Raw genomic sequence first — 22,741 nt, 5'->3', positions numbered from 1 at the left:
ACAGAGGTGGACACTGCTTCTCGCCAGGTGACGGATGTGCCACTGGCAAGTTGAATTTATTGGAACAGCTTTCCAGTTACTCTGACACGCACCCGTTAGAGGGCCTATAGCTCCCCAAGCCGCCGTCCAGGGTAGATAACATTTTCGTGCGCCGCAGCATTATCATGCTTTAGACAGCGAGCTCTATTACTTCAGGTGTAGAGACTGGGAAATCGACTGTCGAAAATCTTTTTTTGGCTCATGGTTCGTGCAGACAGAAATATCCGCAGGAAATTCTCGGGGAGAAACGTCCGTACGAACATAATCTTAAAGAAAAACATCCGTCTCCAGCCGGAATCGAACCAATATCCCTCCGAGTCACAGCCGGGCGAGCAAATCACTGCTCCACGCGCGGCTCATGACGGTAATAATAATAACACAATAATGTTTGGTCCAGAGGAAGGAAAAGGCGCTCTATCTGTTGTTGTTGTGGCTGTAGGAAGAAGGAAAAGAAAATCCACGGGCCTGCTACTGGCTCTGTAGTTATTATTATTATTATTATTATTATTATTATTATTATTATTATTATTATTATTATTATTATTATTATTATTATTATTATTATTATTATTATTATTATTATTATTATTATTATTATTATTATTATTATTATTATTATTATTAGTTTCTGCGGCACGCTAGCTGACTTCCCCTATTCCTCCCACTTATTGTGAATAAAGTTTTATCAGCCTTTGCCTCTGCAGTGATAACTCAGTCTTTAAAGGGAAGCTGAAGCTGTTTTCGAATTGAATGAAATGCAGTGATTAGAGTGATTAGATAAAAGGGCCTTTGATAATCCTGCGTGTTAATTTTTACTCAATTCCGTCAGTAAAACAAGCAAAAATCGCTGGTTAAAAACACGCAGCGGTCACGCCCTCGTCGATGCCGGGCGCTACGGATAGAAGGACGCCGAAAGTGGGGAACAGGCAAATGTGTCGTCAATCTCGGCGCGCCGTTCGGCCGCGAGATTTGCACAATTTGCACGCTTGCTCCACACCGAAATCTTTGCCGGTGTCGGTTTTTGCTTTTTCCGGTTCAGTCGTTCTGTGCTAAAAATTCCGCGTGTTCAAAGATCCCATGAGGTCGACAAGCAAACACGCAGTAATCAAGGCTAAATCCTGCAAATTACTTTGCAGCTAAGCATTAAGTTCGACCTTGGCATCAAGATGCCTCTGTGGCGGCAATACTCACATCACATGTACTCCAGATGTCGCACAAGCCAGGAAATAGCACGCTGTCCGACATCGTAGGTATCAGGGAGACAAATCGAGCAGCCAGGGCCTGCAGAGGGTAAAACACGCGTGCGGATATATATTTGATGCAGATAGAAGCGGGGGACATGCTCGAATAGAATGTCGAATAGTATAAGTTTATAATGGCTGGTTCTTCCAAAATAGAGCAGTTAGGAATCCGCAGCGTTTTCTACCAGTATGTGGAACACGAAATGATAAATTATAATTATTTCCTGAAGCATCCAGTAAAAATAACTGGATGACATTTTTCTGCCGTTAACACAGCGACGATGACGGAAAGAAACCACCAGAGCTTAAACTGGATTCGTCTGGCTTCGTTTCGCTTGCAGCCACTTGCAAGCCGTACTCGATACTGAGGCTCTAAAGCAAATGTGATTCTCGACGTCACACGACTGGCAAGGCCTAAATGTCAGACTTCAACTATTGTTAACTTAGCCGCTTCTGTTGTCGTTAAATGTCCAAGAATTAGCGATTCGATTCTTTATTTTTTTTTTTTAATTTTGTAACGATAAATACACGCTGCTCTTTGCAGTCGCCAGTTCCAAACTGGAGAAGTATACGATGAGGGGCTAGTAGGTAATGCATGCGTTAAAACACAGGGAAGAAGTGGACAGGGCGTCCATTTTGTCTATTGCGTGGTTTTTGTTCTAAGTTTCAAATTTTCCTCGCTCGGCTCGAGGCCCGTGATAGCTTTTGGCTGAAAATCACTTCCGCAACGCAGATGCCATATGTCGAGAAATGCCGACGTCGTGAGGAGGAGCCTGCGCGAAAATACACGGGTGCGAGTCAAGTAACCACGTGGAGGTCCTGAGTGAAGAAGGTTGATTCCGCCATTTCTCCACCTTTCCTACGTGGTCGCTCTGCGCATACACGCTTCTCCCCGCTCCTGCTGCAAATTTCATGTTGGTGGCATTCGTATGCGACAGATGGTGTCAAATGTCAAATGTGTTGTTGCTACTTCGCAAGGGCGGGCTGTCCAATGCCACGGCGGCTCATTGGAAGCGCTATAGGTACGCATTCATTGAACGGCGGCGCCAATGCAACTTGATTACGACTACGGCTCCCACTTACGTTTGTTTTCAACTTGTGACAGAAAGCTTGTCACCACTAACCATAGGGCGCCACACCTTGTGAAAAAAAAAAAAATGAGAAGAGTTCAACGCTACTGAATCGAATATGGAGCGAAAGCATTAGCTGCGGGTGACTAAGCGTTCTTCTTCTTCGTCTTCTTCTTCCTCCTCTCCCTCTTTTTCTTTTCCTTTTTCTTCTTCTTCTCTCTTTTTTCTTCTTCTTCTTCTTCTTCTTCTTCTTCTTCTTCTTGTTGATCTTTTTCTTTTTCTCTTTCTTTTTCTTATTCTTCATATTCTTCACGGCTGTTCAAGGTCATTCGTGATCGCGGCCACGGACTACGCAACGGGCCGAAACCTGGCGTAGTATTGCTTTCGCGATAAAATGTGGAAATTCTTTCAGTGAAGGCAAGCATTTGCCGCGAACTGAAATCCCAGTGACCTTATTGCGAACTACGGATGCACCATATTGCAAACTGTTTTGTCGCATGCCAATAAGGGCCCATACAGTTGCTGAACAAGCCAAAGGATAGCGCGCGTACAGCAAGAGCCACCCGACGTGTCGATACTAAAGAAGCCGCCTATAGCCAGAACACTATGAATCGGACTAGACACACATCTTCATTCAGCATTAATTAAGCAACCTATTTATTCAGCGCTCTTCGTGAGCGGTGAAAGCTCGCTTGAGAGGGATAACCACGTGGAAGGTTTATTTTTTAGGATCCTGAGGCTCAAAGAGGTCCGGCACGCCGGCCATACATTTTTCTTCGTAATATTTGTAATAGTTACGAATAGTTTGTGTTATAAAGGGGCCTGCGTGTGTTTCTTTAAAATGCTCGATTCCCTCAAGCGTATTCGTTATATCCAAATGCCTGCAGCATGCAGCTTCGTTATAACAGTTTACTTCTCCACACACCTTCTGAATAGCATGGTTCAATATGGGCGTTATGTAGGTTCTTAACGACGTCTGAAGCGGAGCAGCAAAAGCGAAAAAGAGTATCCGAAACAACTACTTGTTTTTTTGCCAACCTCCGAGCAGTAGCGTACCATGATGTCCCTGGTGGGAGCCAAGCCGTCCTCGACGAAGCTAGCTCGCCTGGCGGCGTCCACGAGCTGCTGAGGGGGCGCTAGTGGTCTCAGGAAGCGGGGCACGAACACCCACTTTCCCGAGGCATCCATGGCGAGCGCCTTGACGAATCGACGCGGATAGCGAGACTCGAGCGAGCTCTGCCACTCCTCGGCCTGCTGGAGCAGTTGCGGGGACTCGTCACTGTCGCACTACGCACAGGAAGAAAAGCAGAGCGCGTAGTCTAAGAAGAGGTAGTCTTGTCCAGCCGCGAGAGGCACCACCAGTGTTTCCTCTGTTTTCGTGTATTCTTTTTTGATCTTGGCAAGCAACCAGTGTAACATCACGCAAAAAAGGACCGCTGCAAGACGCAATGTACCATGAATTCGTTTTCTACTGTCGTGTTGCCCCTGTTTTGCAGCTGCCATTTCATTTCAATAGATTACCTCCTGCATAACAACTATATTACTTCATTTTCGAGCTGTTTCCACCTATTACTTAACAAGTAATAAGGGAATAATAATGCATATAACAAATTATTATTATTATTGTGAGAGAAGCTTCGTAATAATAAAACTTCAGAGCAAATACCCTCTACACATTTCTTAAAGGGACTGCGTAGAAACCCAAATTAAAAATAAATTATGGATTGCAACATATTTACCACTATATGCATGAAAGTTTAAACCGAATGCGCAAATTAAAAGACATAAGTCATAACATGCCAGAATTAGCCTCAGAGGCTTTTCTGTGGAAATGGTAAAGTATGCCAACACTTTCCAAACGTATATAATTCATCGCATTCTTATTTACAATAAACACTGTTCAAATAAATACAGGGAGTCTTCAAAAAAAAAAAAAAAACTCTGAAGTTGATGTCTCCTCGTTCTGTGCATAGGTAAGCCGGACGTGCAGCAAGTGATTCCTGCATATTACAATTTGTGCAAAAAAAAAGATGTATATATAGGGCAGGAATGTTGCCGAGAGTGTTGTAGATCCGAACAATTAGACCACTAGTGTTAGGTAGTAGCCCATACTAGCTCTTCGTACGAGGTGATAAAAGGGTAGTAAGTGTAAAATAAAGGTGGTGGCCGCAACACTTATTACTTTTTACTATCTTATTTTCTAAGGTTCTGGAGATGGTGCGAAGGTCGCCGTTCAACACAATATGAGAGAGAGCAGCAACAGGCACTCACCCGCGCTCTGAGCACCTCGGGCGTCTGCAGTCCCGGCTCTACGGTCAGGTAGAAGGACACATACGTGCTCGAGGCGGGCGCGTCCTGAACCGGAGACCACGGTTTCACTTCGTGCGCGTAGCCAAGGAGCACCACAGGCACGTCTACACGGAAGGTCCCCTCGATCTGCAGCGAGACGCTGCTGTCAGCTTTGAGAATAAGCTACGTACAAAGGCAGAGAGCAGACCTTTCGAGCTCACAGTCATCGTGAGAACGGTTTCTTCGCACGTCCTCTCTAAAGTAACGGGAAATTTCATCTCGACTGGTCAGCTATTTAAGCACGCAATCATTCGTCAGCCGCAGTTAGTTTCGACAACCATGTTTGAACCAGTTTCTGAAGGCAAGCAACCACATAGAGAAAGGCTCAGGTCTACCGTGGGTATACTAGTATTGTGGTGGAGTGGCGACGCTTTATCTCACCGCCTTTCTTCTGATCTTCCCTCATCTTAACGTCAATAATTCAGTGACCTCCAACAGGATAGCCAAACGTGAAGCTCTGTCGTGAGTATTACGACGACGGTTGTACTAATATCGCACTCACTGTGTTATCCTCACCCTTTGTTATCATAATCCTGTGTGGCACATGCGTCTTTAATCCTGTATTTCTGTGAAATAATTTTAATTTTAATATTTAAAAGGTTGTGCGGAATGTTTTTTACCATATGGGATCATATGAGAGATACATCTGACACCAAGAACTTAATGCGGGGTAGCCGATTTTGTTCAGGCACTCGCCTTGGAGTTGATGTAGAGCGTGGAGAAGGGTATCTTCAGGCTACCCAGCCAGCGTCTCTCGAGCCTCTGGTGCACGGTGCTCTGGCGCTCGCGGTCGTCTTCCAGGAGGTCCAGCACCACTTCGTCGAACAGGTTCAGGTAGATAACGTCCCTCACCACGCCTGACTCGGGGCTGGTGCGGTGGAAGGATCGCGGTCAATTCAGGACATAATTGCGAGTAGGAGCAATTCTGAAAAAACGCTCCGCTGGGTAAATGACTGCAAAGTACTGCAAGTAGTTTAGCAAGGCGAACATTGCAGACACTCATCGGATGAGCGCCGTTGTTTAGTTACTACTAAAAACAGCGCACGCTTAGAAAATGTGCGTGTGAAACGTTCTGGCAGTCCACTTTTCGGGATAATTGATCAGAATTAAGAATGTGAACGTATGTTGAGCTAATGTTTGGGGACTGATGGCCTATTGTACACAATAAACAAAATCAAATAAAATAGAATTAAGAATGTGAATGTATGTTGAGCTAACGTTTAAGGACTGACGATGGCCTATTGTACGCAATAAAAGAAAAATCAAATAGACGATTACAATTACAGTTACTTCACCTGAACCTGTAACCGATTTCAGAAATAATTTCCTGCTCATGAGGAGTAAGTGAAGAATCGCATAGAAGTAATCGATTTCCATTACGGTATTGGTTGATCCATACTGACGCAATGTCGAGATTCATAAGAGGCGGATCGTAATTAAATGATGCGTGCGCACAGCTTCTCCATGAGTCGGCGGCTGCCGCTGTAATGCGAGGAAAGATGGACGGTGCACCACTGTTTTAAACCAAGTTTAGACTCTCGACGTGATACCACTGCTTACAACTCATTTAACCAGCAAGTAATAGTTGCCTTACAGAGAAAGTTTCATCTCATAACATTTAATTAACACTTTGATAAATTTGAAGAAAATACAATTTACATTGTGTAATCAGCAATAATTTACTTGTAGGGTTCCGTACAATCTGCCAGAGACTCGTATATACGTCTTGCTGTAAGGTGCTATGTGGAATTGTGCAGAGGTACAGTGCAACTACTCCTGCAAATTACTCGCTTTGAAGAGTGGCCAAATGTCTACGAATTTTTTTTTTCACAAACAATTAATAATAATAATAATAATTGGTTCACAGAAGGGAAAGGCGCAGTATCTGTCACACTTATTTCTGTGGACACCTGAATCGCGCCGTAAGGGAAGGGATGAAGGTGGGAGGTAAAGTGGAAAGAAAGAAAGAGGAGCCGTAGTGGAGGGCTACGGAGTAATTTCGACCACCTGGGGATCTTTAACGTGCGCTGACATGGCTGACATCGCACAGCACACGGACGCCTCTTCGTTTCGCCTCCATCGAAACGCCTCACACGAAGTTCACTGCGGAGGCAGGCCGCACCGGCAAATTTTATTGAACATTGTCTCACCATCCTATTGGCGGGCCAATGTGCGTCTCCCCACTCTACTAGCCCAGATGCCATACAACCTTGTGGAGGTCTCGAATTCGATCTTTGAGCGGGCCGGACGAATTTTTTTTTTGAACTTCGTAATCGCCTCGCAAGCAATTACGAAGTTCAAAAAAATTCGTCCGGCCCGTTCAAAGATCGAATTCGAGACCTCCAAAAGGTTGTATGGCATCTGGGCTAGCAGAGTGGAGAGACGCACATTGGCCCGCCGATGGGAGGGTGAGACAATGTTCAATAAAATCTGCCGGTGCGGCCTGCCTCCGCAGTCTCTGCCCTGTGCTAATTTAGTTGACTTGGCAGCAGGACCATTTTGGTGGTGATCACGGGTCCGTCTCCGTACTAGAATGAAATTCCTTTTTGGCCAGCGCCGCAATAATACATTTGCACAGGTTTAACTTGTAGAAGCAGTCTGGGCTCGGCTGGGTGCTCTTCCTAAATTTGACTGTTCAATCATCATCATCATCATCATCAGCCTGACTATACCCACTGCAGAGCGAAGACCTCTCCCATATTTCTCCACTTAACCCGGTTCTGTGCTAGCTGCATTCACTTGACCCCTGCGAACTTCCTAACCTCATCCGCCCACCTAACTTTCTGCCGCCTCCTGCTACGCTTTCCTTCCCTTGGAATCCAGTTTGTTACCCTAAGCAACCATCGGTTATCTTCTCTTCGCACTACATGTCCTGCCCATGCCCATTTCTTCTTAATTTCCACTAGAATGTCGGTAACATGAGTTATTTCTTTGACCCATTCTGCACGCTTCCTATCTCTTAATGTTACCCCTACCATTTTTCGTTCCATAGCCCTCTGAGTTGTCCTCAACTTAAGTAGAACTTTCTTGGTTAGCCTCCACGTTTCAGCCCCATAGGTGAGTACAGGTAAGATGCAACTGTTGTATACTTTCCTCTTGAGCGACTGTTCAGTACTTAGATTTTAGACGGCCACCAGGTGACAGTAGCACCTGCTCGCTTTAATCAAACACTATTTCTCAGTCTGGTTGTTACTACCAACAGGAAAAAAAAACTTCCAGCTGTAGTGGTTCCAGTATGTTCCCGAGCGTTCTTTAGACTCTTGAAATTAATAGTTAATTACATCCATTCACGGCACAATATATGCTTAAATGAAAATTACAATATCGGTCATAGTAATGCAAGCAAAATTGAGTTATTTGCATGGCTGGGGCAGGAAAGGGATTTTGGCGCAGCAAACAATTAGTAAGAGCCCCCGAATCGGTATACAGTTCTTGGAAATGGTGAGTGTGAGTGAAAAACTTTATTAAGTATATTTAAGGGAGGGGGATGTGTAGGTGGGGTCCCTAGTCCGGGACTCCAGCGGCTGCCGCTGCTACCCGCGCACGTGTCACGAGGGCCCGTTGGTCCTCAAGTCCAGAGCTGGATAGGGCAGCCTCCCACCCCTCAATTGTTGGCACTGCATTCGGATCATTTGGAGGATTGTGTGGGCAGGTCCACACCATGTGGTGCAGGCCTGCCTTTTCCCCGCAATATTTGCATTTGGGGTCGCAGAACCCGGGGTGTATTGTGTTTAAACGGGCTGGTGTGTTATATGTACCTGTTTGTAGCCGTCGCCATCTAACTTCCTGCGCTTTGGAGAGCCCCTTGGCTGGGGGTGGATATTTTCTGCGAGAGAGTCTGCAGTGCTGTAACCTCTCCGCATACGTCGCCAGAGGGCCGGGATAGGGCGGTGTGGAGGATGGAGGGGTCGAGTCCCGGGGAAGGAGAGCTCGGGCAGCGGCATGGGCGCACTCGTTCCCTTCCACGCCTTGATGTCCCGGTGTCCAGACGAGGCATTTGTCTTGTTCGGGGTGTCCATAATTTTTCAATATTCTGGCAGCCTGGGGACATATTCGCCCTTTGATGTAGTTGCGGTAGGCAGCCATAGAGTCTGTTATTATATAGGCGCAGGTGGTATGCGTGGCGGCTGAAGCAATGGCCACCTGCTCCGTCATTTCTATATTGTCATCGCAGATGGTGAGGGCATCAACCAGTTGTTGTTGGTGAATCACAACCGCTACCGTGTACCCCGCTTCTGACTTTGCTGCGTCTACGTAGTAGGATTCAGTGTCCGTCCCGTACTTTTCCTGGATGTATTTGGCCCGCGCCTTCCGGCGCCCTTGGTGGAACAGAGGATGCATATTGCGGGGTAGGGGATTGGCTATGAACGAGTCTGACCACCCGGGCGGTATAGCCTGTTTTTGTACGAGACCTTGCGGGCTAGTCAGGTTAAGGTCCATAGAACGGTCTGGCCCGTGCGGGTTGCTGCTAGTCGATTTATCTGGGTAGCGCGTTGGGCGGCAAGGAGTTCTTCGGCTGTATTGTGCACCCCTAATTGCAAAAGACGTTCTGTTGAAGTGCTTTGGGGCAGGCCCAGCGCCTTTTTAACTGCGTTTCGTATAATGAAGTCTATTTGCTTATAGTCTCCCGTTTTGAGGTGCAGATACGGTGTCAAATACACAATTCTATTAATGATGAATGCTTGAACCAGGCGCAGGGTTTCTTGTTCGAGCATACCCCTGTCGTTGGTAGTGACCCTGGCTATCATACGCGCAACCTGCAGACTGGTGTTTTTGAGCCGAGTGAGGGCGTACACATTTCTGCCCTTGTCGTTGATGTAAAGCCCTAGAACCCTGATGGTGTCCTTCTGTGGTATTGGGTTTCCATTGAGGTTGACTCCAACAGTGGGTCTGCGTTGGCGGGAGCTGTGTAGTACCAGCAACTCCGACTTTTCGGGGAGCAAGTAAGGCCGCAGTTAGCGGCGTAGGCTTGCACGATGGTTACGGCCTCTTGAAGGCGGTCTTCGATTTCCGCGGTAGAATAGGCCGTGGTCCAAATAGTGATGTCATCCGCGTAGAAGGCGTACCGTAGATGCGATACCTGATTTAGCTGGGCTGGGAGTTTGATTAAAGCAATATTGAAAAGTAAGGGTGATAGAACAGCACCCTGTGGCGTGCCGCGTGTGCCTAGCTGTATTTGGCTGGGTTCTGCCAGACCGAGGTCGGCGTAGACGGTACGACCGTGAAGGAAGTCTTTTACATATGCAGAGGTCCTTGCACCACAATTGATGTGGCTCATATTTTCCAAAATAGAGTGGTGCTTTACGTTATCAAACGCCCCCATTGAGGTCAAGAGCGAGAATTGTCCTGAAGAAAGGCTTGTTAGGGGGGTTTAAGACTTCTTCTTTAAGCTGGAGGAGTATATCTTGGGTGGATAGGCCAGGCCGGAATCCGAACATGGTGTGTGGGTACAAGTCGTTTTCTTCAAGATATCGGGTGAGCCTGATGTGTACCGCCTTCTCCATAACTTTCCCTACGCAAGAGGTGAGAGAGATGGGCCGTAGATTGTTAATATTTATGGGTTTGCCCGGTTTGGGGATGAAGTGCACCTCCGCAGTCTTCCACTCGTTTGGCAGCCGGCCCATGCGCCAACAGTTGTTAATGTAATTCGCGAGCTGCGTGAGGGCTGCGTCGTGGAGATTGGCGAGGAGTCCCACCGTGATCTTGTCTTTCCCAGGAGCTGTGCCTCTGCGCATGGATGGCGGCCTGTATTTCTTTGACGGTGAATTCCGCATCTAGTTTCTCGTTTGGCTGCCCATTATAGGGAGGGAGGGGGTCCGTGCAGACTGTGGTGCAGAAGTACTTTTGTTTGATGGTTTGTACGAGATCTCTATTGGAGCCGCGGTAACCATGTAGAGTCCTAGCAAGGTTCTTGCGTTGGTCGCTTTTGGAGTTGTTTGGGTCAAAGAGGCATCTGAGTAAGCTCCAAGTTTGTTTCGAGCTAAGGTTACCACTCAGGGAATCACATCTTGTCAGCAAATTTGATTGAGCAAGGTTCCATGCATAGTCCTCTGCAGCTTGCGTTAGGGTTGCGATGCGGCGTTTGAGCGTTCTGTTGTGGCGCTGGTGGCGCCAACGTTTCACCAGGCCTCTGCGGGCGTCCCACAGGTGCAGGAGATGGGAGTCAATAGCAGGGCGGTCTAAAGATGTAGCAGCTTGAGCAGTCCTAGTCACCTGTTAGCAGTTAGCTCGATTATTTGAAACAAAACTATTTGGTTTTTATATCTACCGAAGTACTAGAGGAATATAACTGTAGTACAGCGACTGTAACGAGGGCCCAGAAACGGTCACCGTATGCACATGGCAGATACCCTAGCGATAGTTCCTTCTCATCACATGCACAGGGCGGACAGATGTATCTATCTTAATTTACGCCGCCATCGCAACCAGGCGGCGTCGCTGCGGCGGCGCTGAAGGAGTACTCACGTGATGGGCAAACGTAGCTCCTGGTTCCATGTGGGGTGCGGGCCGTCGGCGACGAAGGTCCTCGCCGTGCGCTGCTGGAACATCACCTCGACGAAGGGACGCACCTGGAACTCGACAACGCTGTCCAGAGCACCCGAATAGGCTGCACGAAGAGCACACATCGCCAAGTCGATAACGTGCAGAAGTGACTGCTGATGGAAAAAAAGTCTCCCGTTTTGGTTATACCAGGAAATCGATTTTTTTGGGAAGTACTGTGATAACCTTTGTTAGTGTTCTGCATGGAGACTTGGTTTGGTTTGGTTCCTTGGTTTGTAGGCTTTAGCGTCCCAAAGCGACTAAGGTTATGAGAGACGCCGTAGTGGAGGACTCCGGAAATTTCGACCACCTGGGGTTCTTTAACGTGCACTGACATCGCACAGCACACAGACGCTACAGCAGCAGCAGTAACCAGCTATAACCATTACTTAATGTAGGACGAGGCTGGTTAGGTTCATGGCCCTTATATTGGTTCATCATTTAAACGACACCACAATTTGATTGCTGTAGTTCATAATTTAACAGTACCGGTAAAACCTTGCTAAAAGGTGACGATAATGAAAGCATCCATAAAATGGGAAAAAATATTTTTCTTCTTAAAAGACACCGGCGAATCATTTCCTGGTCTACAGCACACTGATTTATTTTTATGTTACTTTTTATACATTTCACTTTCGACAGCAAAAAATTGCAATGCCTGATGCAGGAACAGAAACTAAAGGCAATCGGTGCCTGTCGAGGCCTTTGTCACTGTGGAGTTCGGGCTGATGCTAAAATATAGACTTAAATAGCATTCTTTTTCTTTACACAACCATGTATACAAGGCGACACTGTTCAAAAATTACAAAAACGTTTCACATGTAAAATAGCACAAAACAACAAACCACGCGTTACATGGTATTAGCTTAAATTTCATCAACATATCCCAAAAGTAGCTGTTGTGCGATTGCACAAAGAAATACACATTGCATCGCTAAGACCACTAACACTTTCGAACTTCCACTCGGCTATTTACAGAGTTTCCTGCTCTTTATATTGCCCGCAAAGTGCGTAATAAAAAAAAATATGGCATTGAAAGTACAACAAGCTACAGTAACTGCCATCGTAAACAGGTCTACTGGTGCAGGCATTCCCAATAGACCAACACAGATCTGTGACGTAAGCACGTGCGGTGGCGCTTCTATCGCCAGCGTGGTCCAACTGGGGGTGAAAAATAGGCTTAGCGCCCATAGGAATACATGGAAGCGAAATATTCCAAAGCAGTTTTTTTAATTTCACGGGTCATCTGTAATGTCGTTATTCGGTATGGAGCAACCATGAACGCCGTGGAACAGATCGCTGAAGTGTGAAATCTCATTACCGAGGCGAAGTATTTTTAAAACACCGCGAAACGTATGGGGGTGCTAGTTGAGAGGGCGACCCATAGAAATACATGTAAACACAACTTACTGCAACATTTTGCTCGGTTCAGCAGCGTTGAACCCTTCTCATTTTTTTTTTTTGTGAACGTCTTGTACGACGCCCCGACGTCATTTTGCATGACACACTAAATTCTCTTGCAAGTAATGCAAGTCTGACGTATTGCGGGACCGCTCACAGCACGATAAACTGACCGCGCACAGTTGCAGACAACCATGCACCACCCGCTGTCGCTAACAGACGCTCCGGAGCTGGAGGCGGCCGCGGTGGGTATCGCCAGCTACGCTGTCTTCTGCTGCAATGCGCGAATCTCGTTCGGTTCATATTGTCGAATGGCGTTTGACAACTGCTTTTTAAATGTAATTCTGTCTTGCACGTATCACTGGAGCGACAGTATTATCAAGCTTATTTACCCTATGCGGCAGCATATCAAACTGTAAGCAAAACAGCGCGGTTCGCTACACCCAGCTTGCCTTTTGGCGGTGTCTAGATTCATAACACAGGTTACTCGGGGAGTTTTAAAAGTAGACTGCCTCCGTAATGACGCACCATACTTTATCACACACTTCTTCAAAGCGCTGGTCAACGTTTAACGACCGGCCACCACTTCTGATGCTCTGCGAAATGAGGAAAATGTTCCGGTAAGTTGTGTTTACATATATTTCTACGGGTCGCCCTCCCAACTCGCACCCCAACATGTTTCGTGGTGTTTAAAAAATACTTTGCCTCGGTAATGAGATTTCATATTTTGACGATCTGCTGTAGGATTTTCATAGTTGCTTTGTACCGAATAACGACACCACAAGTGCTCCGTGAAATGAGAAAACTACTTGGAAATATTTTGGTTTCATGTATTCCTATGGGCGCTAACCCTATTTTTCACCCCCAGTCGGCTGCGACGCCGCGAGCGCCCCCTTTGTTAGTAAACACGGTGTTGGTCTATAGTTGGCTTATACAAGGTGTTGCACAATTAGACGCGCGCTGTAGAATGCTTCTCCCAGCTAAACCGCGGAATCCTTGCAGTTCAGATTTCGCACAGAAGTCGCATTTTGTCGCTAGTATTTTTTTAATACTAAATTTGTTTGGGGTACTTGCCTGATTCGATCAGAAGAAGTCAGATGTTCCCATCGCCTGCGGCGGCGGCGACGCCAGACGAACCGCTGCCCCAGCGATGGGACTGGTGGCGCCACCTCATGCTGCTTACAACAACTCAAACCTTCTGCCAGAAACGTTCGCCCCCTCTTTTCCTGCTACAAAGTTGTTGTAAGCAGCATGAGGTGGCGCCACCAGTCCCATCGCTGGGGCAGCGGTTTGTCTGGCGTCGCCGCCGCCGCAGGCGATGGGAATATTTTACTTCTTCTGATCGAATCAGGCAAGCACCCCAAACAAATTTAGTATTAAAAAATACTAGCGACAAAATCTGATTTCTGTGTGAAATCTGAACTGCAAGGATTCCGCGGTTTAGCTGGGAGAGGCATTCTACAGCGCGCGTCTAATTGTGCAACACCCTTTATGTGGGCACTTCGGGCACATGAGGCGGCATTTAAGTGACGCCTAGACTAACCGAAAAACAAGACGTTAATCGTGAGTGTTGAAACATGTATAGAAAGCAATGTAAAAATGATCCAGGAAAAATATATACGTCGTCGTATTATTCAGCAGTGACCAAGTAAAACTGAACAATACAATAACTTTACTGCCAACAAGTCGTATATCTACACAGCCGCAATACCGTGCATGTCAAGGTTGTGGCTGGGGCCTCGTAGCTCGTGGATCGATCGTGACTCTCTGTCGCTAGTATAAATCGGCAACAACGGTGACGTGGCCAAGCCAATCTTTATTTATTTTTTTCTTCACCTTTATTTTCTTTCTTTTTGCTAAAAAAAAACAATACACGAACGGTTGGTTGGACCCATAGCCTTTACGGCTAGTAATGGGTCCAAATGAAAAACAAGTACACTGTTACTGTAGACCTTGTACAGAAAACCTTCAATGTTAACATACACAATCAATTCATACCTACAGGTTCATGAAAATTAGATAGTGTTTTAAGGATGCCGAAAATTATTTTTTTTTCTTTAACTTCATTTTGGACTTCAATCCAAACATGGGTTCCACTATATTCTAGGAGTCTCCGGCCGTACATATTATAACAAGGTGGTAAATTAAATAGGTTGTTAGTTGCAGCTCTTGTTTGTTTCATTGGTAATCTAAATAAACTAAGGGGCAGGGGGTTATTAGATTTTATTACAGTGTTTACTATTTCAGCTACCTTCAGTTTATATGCCATTGATAGCGGTAAGATGCGAAGCTGCTGAAAAAGTGTCCTTACTGGGGTATGTACTGTTTGTATAAGTTATCTGAATAGCTCGTTTTTGAAGGCCAGAAACAGGATCTAGGTATGTTTTATATGTACCACCCCATGTTTCCAGACAATAGGACAACTGACTGTGCACAAAGGCGAAATACAGGATGCGCAAAATTGGAAGACCAAAGGAGTCCCTGGCCCTTAGTAAAACATGACAAGCATAGGCTAATTTGGAGCAAATGTTATTAATTTCTTCTTTCCAGTGCATATCAGACACGAACGGGACACCAAGATACTTTTATTGGGGTACCCTCAGCAGATTTGTGTTGTTGATAGTTCGAGATATGTGTTCGTAGTTCATGTTCTTTCTGCGCGAGTGAAATGCGGTGTACTTTATTTTCTCAGTGTTAAGGACTTGTAGATTACCTTTAAACCACTGTGAAACTCGATTAAGTTCTTCATTAATGAGGCATTTAGGTACCTATAACTTTTCACCAAATTTTACGAGCTAAAGATAACTTTTCGGAAGAGAAAAAAAGAGCCACGAGTGAGCGGTGCACAGCTCGCAACTCTCTTTTCCGACAAATCTCGTGACTCTCGTGTCTCGTGACTCTCGTTGTCTCGGCTACACCGACAACAGCGATGAAGTTGCTCAACAGCCGAACGGGTGCGTGAAGAGCTTTAAGAGCTTACATCTATAGTGTCCTCTGCTGCCCAATTCTTTATCTGTGTGGAAATGTGTCATATGTTATTTTGTAAACAACAACGACAATAAATGCGCTTTAAAGCAGCCTACCAGTGTTCCTGACGGCTGTCCGGTGTCCGGCGTCGGGGTCCCTGCGCACTGGCACGTTAGATGCCCTGAGCACGGTGACCAGGATCTCGGCGTCGGCAGCGGCTGCGCTCTGGCCGGTCACCCGGCGCCGCTCGCGACGGCTGGGCCGCAGAGGGCGGCGCCGCTTGACTAGCTTCAGCAGGCCGAAACCAAGGGAACTGGCACGAGCACAGAGCGCAGTATGTGGGAGCATTTGGACCTCTCCCAAAAGCTTCCTGCTTCATCCAACTCTTATTTCGCGCTCATCAAGGGAGAGGAGCTTTCCAGCCGCCAGCACTACACGGTTTGTTTATGAAGACGGCACTTACACTTTGTGTCCAAACTACTAGAATTGTAGCAAGAACTGAGGTACAGGAAACAGGGAGGGAATATTTCAATTTATCAAAATAATACCGGTGAATTGGTTATTAAGAAAGTATACAAGAAGCAACTGCCTCCCTCATAATAATAATGATAACAATAATAATAATAATAATAATAATAATAATAATAATAAGAAGAAGAAGAAGAAGAAGAAGCAGTAGTTACAGAACCGTATTATAAATGGGTCCTGTCTTCATATTTCTGAAACACATATAGCATCATTTTACTCAGCGATACTACCACCACCTGTGATGATTCAGGAGCTATCACTCGATTTCCATGTTCGAAAGGCTTGATATTTTTGTTGTCTTAAATAAGCATCGACCAAAACATTTGATAAAAATGTTTCGAAATTCAAAATAATAACACTAATACTAAGAAGAAGAAGAACAAGAAGAAACAGTTACACAACCGTATTATAAATGGGTCGGGTCCTCATTTCTGAAACACATATAGCATCATTTTACTCAGCAATACTACCTCACCTGCGATGATTCAGGAGCTATCACTCGATTTCCATGTTCGAAAGGCTTGATTTTATTGTTGTCTTGAATAAGCATCGACCAAAACATTTGATAAAAATGTTTCGAAATTCGGCTTCTGATATGTAATAGAAAGGATGCACCCAGAGTATTTTGTTCGGCAATCCGTTTGGCAACTGTCTGCTGCTAAAGTAGCTTTGTAATAGATCCTGGTCACAAAAACGAAGACGGCTGGTACATAGCGCTACTCACCCAATGATCGGCATCTTCTCTTCGATCACCATGTCTTCCAGGACTTTGTGCGCCTGGGACTCGTACACTTGTCTCAATACCTGCTCTCGCATCTGAGTGGAAACGCAGACACGATTGCGCAGTACACTTAATCAGCAAGCTCCCCCTATTTATATCTTATTCCACGTTGTCAATAATTATTGCCTGACCATTTCTATTACAGCAATAAAAGCAGGGCATCTGTCCATTATGTCTGTAATTTTGAAAAAAAAAGATAAAAACATTTTCCTACGTGACCTTAAGGCTTTGCGACTTAAGAGAGCGAGTAGCCGTCAAGGCCTGTGGGTAATCCATGTTAATAAATTTCCTGTCTGCTCAATATAGCGCCATATTCGCAATGGTAGGCCATCGAAAGAGGTTGTTAGAACAGACTGAACGAAATTAGCAGAACCTTGAAAAAGTGATACGTTATTGAGCTGCATGGTGACAGCTTTTTACATTTCCCAGTTCTGATTTCAAAGACAAAAGGAAGCTACAAAATATGTCGGAAGCCCAAGTCATGTGACGCTTTAAAAGCTGTCTTATTGATGTGTAGGCCGTCAAGAAGAGTGTTGAAGCGAGACGTCACTGCACTAACTGCGCACTTCAGCCTTTAATACATTGTTGAAAGTTTGGGCCAGCAAACAATTGTTGACTTTTGACCACGTCAGATATTCGCTTTAGGGACACCTAGCGATGACTCGAAGAAGGTTCATTCATTCGAACTGAAAACCTCACCACACCTAGCTACACTTCAGGAACCAGTGAGCATATATAAAGCTTTAATGCTTCACCTTGACGCCACTGGTATGCACAGCCGTTATTCTATGCCATCAACTGGAGCCAAATGAAACCACTCTCGTTCCTGAGCAGTCTCCATTCCTGAAGCTCGAAGTACCAATTCAAAGCAATTAGTATTTTTATTTTATTTTCCTAGCCTATAATAGTATTACACGCATCTACGTGTTGTCATCGAAGTTTGAGAGCTTTTCTTCATCAACAAATAAAACGTTGATCGGCACTGCAACGTAGCGAAAACGTGGAGGAATGAGGACGAGATGGCCGTCTTGAAAATACATATTCCAGAACAACACTTCGCCAGTTACAGCGCTCTTTATGCATATTCCTTCTCAATCCCTGACGGAATAAAAGGTGAGATCTTTCAGCCAGATAAGAGTGAAACGTCTAGATTTTCTGCAATTCTGTTATTTGAACTAGCCTCCTAAGACGGCCGGTTTTAGAACTGTGTTACAATTGTGGTTTAATGCAGGAATGCATTTAACAGCTGCATTTTCAACTCCCATTGTTCGTCACGGTTCCGTCCGCCAAGGCTACAGGACATCCATAGGTACCCTCGTGAGGCTCAGCGGAGTTTCTAAAATTCTCGTGGGTTGCAAATAATGCTTCAAATAACAAGCAAAACAGCACTAAATGCGAACAGTATTTGCTTTATTGCTACCTATAACGACATTGCAAATGCTCAAGATCGTTAGTCATGGAGAGTTTCTGCCCCGATTCCAGGGATTACTACCGCCACCCGGTACTCATTCATTCCTTAATAAATCTTTGTTCATAAGGATGACTTGAAGCCTAGAGGGGAAGGGGGTGGGTTATGTGAGGTTGAGGGCAACAGACTCCGACATGAAGTCTAGCAGAGAACTTGTCTGAATGTGGTGAGCAGATGTGGAGCGGGCGCGGAGGCTAGCCGTACCAGGACATGTCCAAATCAAGTGCTGCAAGTCAATGGAGTCAACAGGACAATTGGGGCAGCCGATCCTGGTTCGGCGCCATCAACTCGAGATGTCCGGTGCGTACGCTGCACCGGCTCGCACATTTTGCAGCCATTCAAACATGAATCGCGATTGTGGCGCTAGATGGCGCCACATTTCCGCGAGGTAGCCGAGAATTCGGTATCCCGAGACCATTGAGCGCATGTGCACTGACTGTTCAAAATTCTCTACTAAGCTAACCTGGGGCTCGGACTTGAACGATTATTTTCATTTTGGATATCTGACTCGTCAAATACCAACTGGGTTGCTAAGACGCTATGTGCTTACACAATGGCGTGATCATCGGCTGAACCTTCCACTAGTTTTGCTGCTGATCGCCGAGAACATAACCGTCTTTGAAAGTGGTTGATTTTTAAATATCTCGATTAAGAATGATTTCAAGTGCCAGGCGAACAAAGAGCTGGTCGTTTCCTGGTAGACTTTGAAGCTAAGAGATATACCCATAACAAAAATATTCAGTTTGCCTGACATAGATTTTTCATACAGCGCTGATTTCCTGTAGACTTTTATAAACGTTATTCGTGAACAGGAAATTTGAATTCAGGAATTCTCTGCCTCCAGGTCGTATACTTAGAGGGTGTCGCACTATTAAGAGTTGCCAGACAGTCGCTGACTGATATCATAGTTCATAAAAAACGTAACAAAAGATAGGCATGCAGTCCTACTTTTACGGACTCTTAAAGCGACTTCAACGAATTACCTCTTTTCCTGTTCAACAACTGCAGCGTAACTTTTTAAACTTACAACTGATGATCTTCACTTAAACCTAGACTTCTCGTTCCAAACTGATATCATTTACTTAGACCTCGCCAAGGCTTTCTATCGCGTTCCTCACTAACGTCTCTTTTCTAAACTCTCAGGTCTGTCACTTGACCCTCTTATCTTATTCTGGATCCACTGATTCTTAACTAACCACTTGCAGCTCACCATCATCCCAAATCACGTATCGTTAACTACAAGAGTAATCTCCGGGGTCCCGTAAGGATCAGTTCTTGTTCCATTACTCTTTCTAATGTTCATCAACAACTTGCCATCTGGTATTTCATCTTTTGTCTGTCTTTTTGCGGACGACTGCGTCACTTATCGCCGTATCAACAATAGCAGAGATCAAGAAATATTACAGGATGATCTAAACTGAATTCACTTTCCATGTCAGCCCCTTCCACCAGATAACTAGCATATGAAACGCACATCCGGACTAAACCAGAATACGCCTCAACAATATGGAATCCTCACCAGATCTACTTAACAGATTCGCTCGAAGCCATCCAGAACCTAGCAGCTCGTTTCATCACCTCACAGTATAAACCTCGGCTAAGTATCACAAAGTATGTAAGAGAAGTGCGCAATAACTTAGACAGGACACAGGAAGAAACGCATACAACAGTTCACGAGCGCAACTACCAACTGTTTAATAGGGTGAAGCAACAACAGCATATATACAGACAGGCAGAGCATGCGTAAAGGTAGAGCAGGCACACACATCACAAACACCGCAATTTTACACAAACGAATCAAGACATGAAACTTAGCATCACAGATCCGCAACGAAGCATCACTTACGCAGCGATCAGATAGTTTTTTGACATGGAAGGCCTCTAAGACAAGCCGGGCTTTCACATTGGCACTCCTGCCTAGAATCTTTGTCATCTCAAATCTTGCCCTACACGTGCTAATGCAGGAAGAAATGTGCCTTACAAGGTTTGAATTTTTATCATTATTGTCAACATTTTTTGCATGCTCCCGTAGCCGGTCATCAACGCAACGGCCAGTTTGGCCTACATAGGAAGAGCCACAAGAAAGGGGCAAGCTGTATACCACTCCTGTGGCGCACTTAACATAGGAGGTGTCATGCCTTTTTTTGCAACCCCTTCCACAAACGCCAGAAATGCGGCAGCAAAGCTTTGATAGCTTGGTGGGGGCTGAGAACACCAAAGGTACATGGTGTCTACCGGCAACTTTCTTCAGGTTATGAGACACCTGCTGCACATAGGGGACCACAACCGGCTTTGAAGCCGAGTAGTCAGGTCTTTTTGGGCGCCTTTTTGTTTCTGCAGGAGGGTTTCAGCGACGGCAGATATGACCGGACCAGGGAAGCCTACCGCCAAGAGGCGGGAAACCTGATAGTCGAGACTTTCCTGCATGCTATGAGGGCACGACTTGTGAAGCGCCGACTCCAAACAGAGAGACGCAATGGCTCTTTTTACAACCTTGGAGTGTGGGGAGTCGTATCTCAGTAGCTCCTTGATAGCACGGGGGGAATACATATGGCAAACGTGGTTGCCACAGAACGTAAGTTTGAGGTCCAAAAAACGTTACTCATGATTATCTGGGAGTTCATGTGTAAAACCCAACCCTCGTCCCAATTGATTAAAAGTAGTTAAAATCTGTGAAACAACCTGGTCAAGGGATATAAAGGTCCCAGACTTTAAAAGGATTAAAAAATCGTCAACATATCTAAAATCTTTTAAAACCGAGCCGTCACTTAGGATTAGTTGTCTTAGAGGCCTTCCATGTCAAAAAACTATCTGATCGCTGCGTAAGTGATGCTTCGTCGCAGATCTATGATGCTGAAGTTTCATATCTTGATTCGTTTGTGTAAAATTGCGATGTTTGTGATGTGTGTGCCTGCTCTACCTTTACGCATGCTCTACTTCTCTGTATATATGCAGTTGTTGCTTCACCCCATTAAACAGGTGGTAGTTGCGCTCGTGAACTGTTGTATGTGTTTCTTCCCGTGTCCTGTCTATGTTATTCGCACTTCTCTTATATACTATGCAGAACCAACTAGCCCGACAACACGCTCTTCTAAGCATCACAACCATGAAATCATCTCGCGGCCTCAAATCATTAGCTCTCCGCAAAAAAAAAAAAAAAAAATCAATCCTTTGTCTTTTTTATAAATTGTACTTTAATTTCCAACACTTAGAGAAAACCTTCTACGAGCTCCTGTACGATCATATCATTGTTTATTCAACACCCTAAGCATGCAGCATTTGCACGGTTCCACAAATTATTTCGATAAATATTTCCTTCCGAGTGCAATAGAAGCCTGGAATGACCTCCTCGAACACATTGCCATTGAGGCAAATCCTTCCAGGCTCAGACAGCTGCTAATCGGCCTTCTCAACGCGCAAATGAGCGAACAAGACCTGCAAACCGACCAGCCTGTCCTAGCTCCATTTGAGCAAACTGTTTTGTTGTATATTTAATATCATGTCTCAGCCTTACTACCTGAATTTGTGTATAACTGCCGCGTACAGCAGTTATAAACGAATATTTATATTCCTGTATAACTGCTGAATACTTCTCATCTTTGTTTTTTCCTGTATTTATAATCGTGTATGACAGCTGAATACTTCTGTATCCCCCCCCTTTATGTAATCTCCCTAACGGGCCCTTAAAGGCTCAATAAATGATGATGATGATGATGATGATGATGATGATGATGATGATGATGATGATGATGATGATGATGATGATGATGATGTTGATGATGGTGATGATGATGATTTGTAAAACATTAAGTGCTGCTCCCTAAAAACGAAGATTAAATTTCCTTTTCCACTCCGAAATAGAATCGGGGCGGCGGCCCCGATTCTTCAGTGCGGATCTTAGACGCCAAGCTTGAGAGTTATTCCCCTGAGAATGGTGGCAGCCAGTCGTTTTCGGTATTAACGTCTTGAGTTTTAATCAGCTAGCTTGAATATTCTTAAAGCTCATTTTTCTTGGGAGGGGGCCATAAGTCCGTCTTCGACTAAATTCTACGAATAATAACATTTCGATTAAGCTATATCCTTAATCTCTCTAAATGTAAATGAATTTATATCATAGCAACTTCACTGAAACAACTCTTACCTGCCAGTTCAGTGTCCTAACTCACGCAAATTGAGGTGCAATTTGATCTTATTTTACGCGTTGCGATAAGTTCAGTCTGCAGCAGGTTCTTAAAAGTGATTTATGTGAGTGCCTGTGCATGAGAGCCGAGGGCGGGACTGCACTTGCCTCCTTGATGGCGTGCGACGTCCGTGCGTGCCGGGCTTCGATCGGATCGTGGTGGCCTGAGAAGCTTTC

The 22,741-nt window shown here is 45.2% G+C and overlaps 1 protein-coding gene across 1 annotated transcript; it reads right to left on the bottom strand.

Annotated features, from left to right (window-relative positions):
• Nucleotides 1-1,200: 1,200 nt before the first annotated feature.
• On the bottom strand, nt 1,201-16,951 carry LOC146179597 (coiled-coil and C2 domain-containing protein 2A-like). Its single transcript, XM_084580214.1, has 7 exons — nt 16,860-16,951; nt 15,724-15,920; nt 11,165-11,306; nt 5,396-5,567; nt 4,622-4,822; nt 3,407-3,637; nt 1,201-1,320 (listed from the first exon to the last, which is right to left on the bottom strand). Exons 1-7 carry the CDS (start codon nt 16,949-16,951, stop codon nt 1,201-1,203), a joined length of 1,155 nt encoding a protein of 384 aa, XP_084436340.1.
• Nucleotides 16,952-22,741: the final 5,790 nt, after the last annotated feature.

This window comes from Amblyomma maculatum, chromosome 9 (genome assembly GCF_055883805.1).
Source record: "Amblyomma maculatum isolate TAMU_Amacu chromosome 9, ASM5588380v1, whole genome shotgun sequence".
NCBI classification, from domain to species: Eukaryota; Metazoa; Arthropoda; class Arachnida; order Ixodida; family Ixodidae; genus Amblyomma; species Amblyomma maculatum.
Note: the sequence above shows the minus strand (reverse complement) of the source record. Positions and strands in the feature narration are given on the sequence as shown.

What these genes read in the sequence shown, in the direction of transcription:
- LOC146179597 (XM_084580214.1), bottom strand. Translation starts at nt 16,951, where the DNA reads ATGCGAGAGCAGGTATTGAGACAAGTGTACGAGTCCCAGGCGCACAAA. An exon ending in GAGAAGATGCCGATCATTGG is followed by an intron (nt 15,921 to 16,859) that starts GTGAGTAGCGCT and finishes TGCTCGTGCCAG; the next exon opens with TTCCCTTGGTTTCGGCCTGC. An exon ending in CCGAGGTGCTCAGAGCGCGG is followed by an intron (nt 3,638 to 4,621) that starts GTGAGTGCCTGT and finishes TCCTGTGCGTAG; the next exon opens with TGCGACAGTGACGAGTCCCC.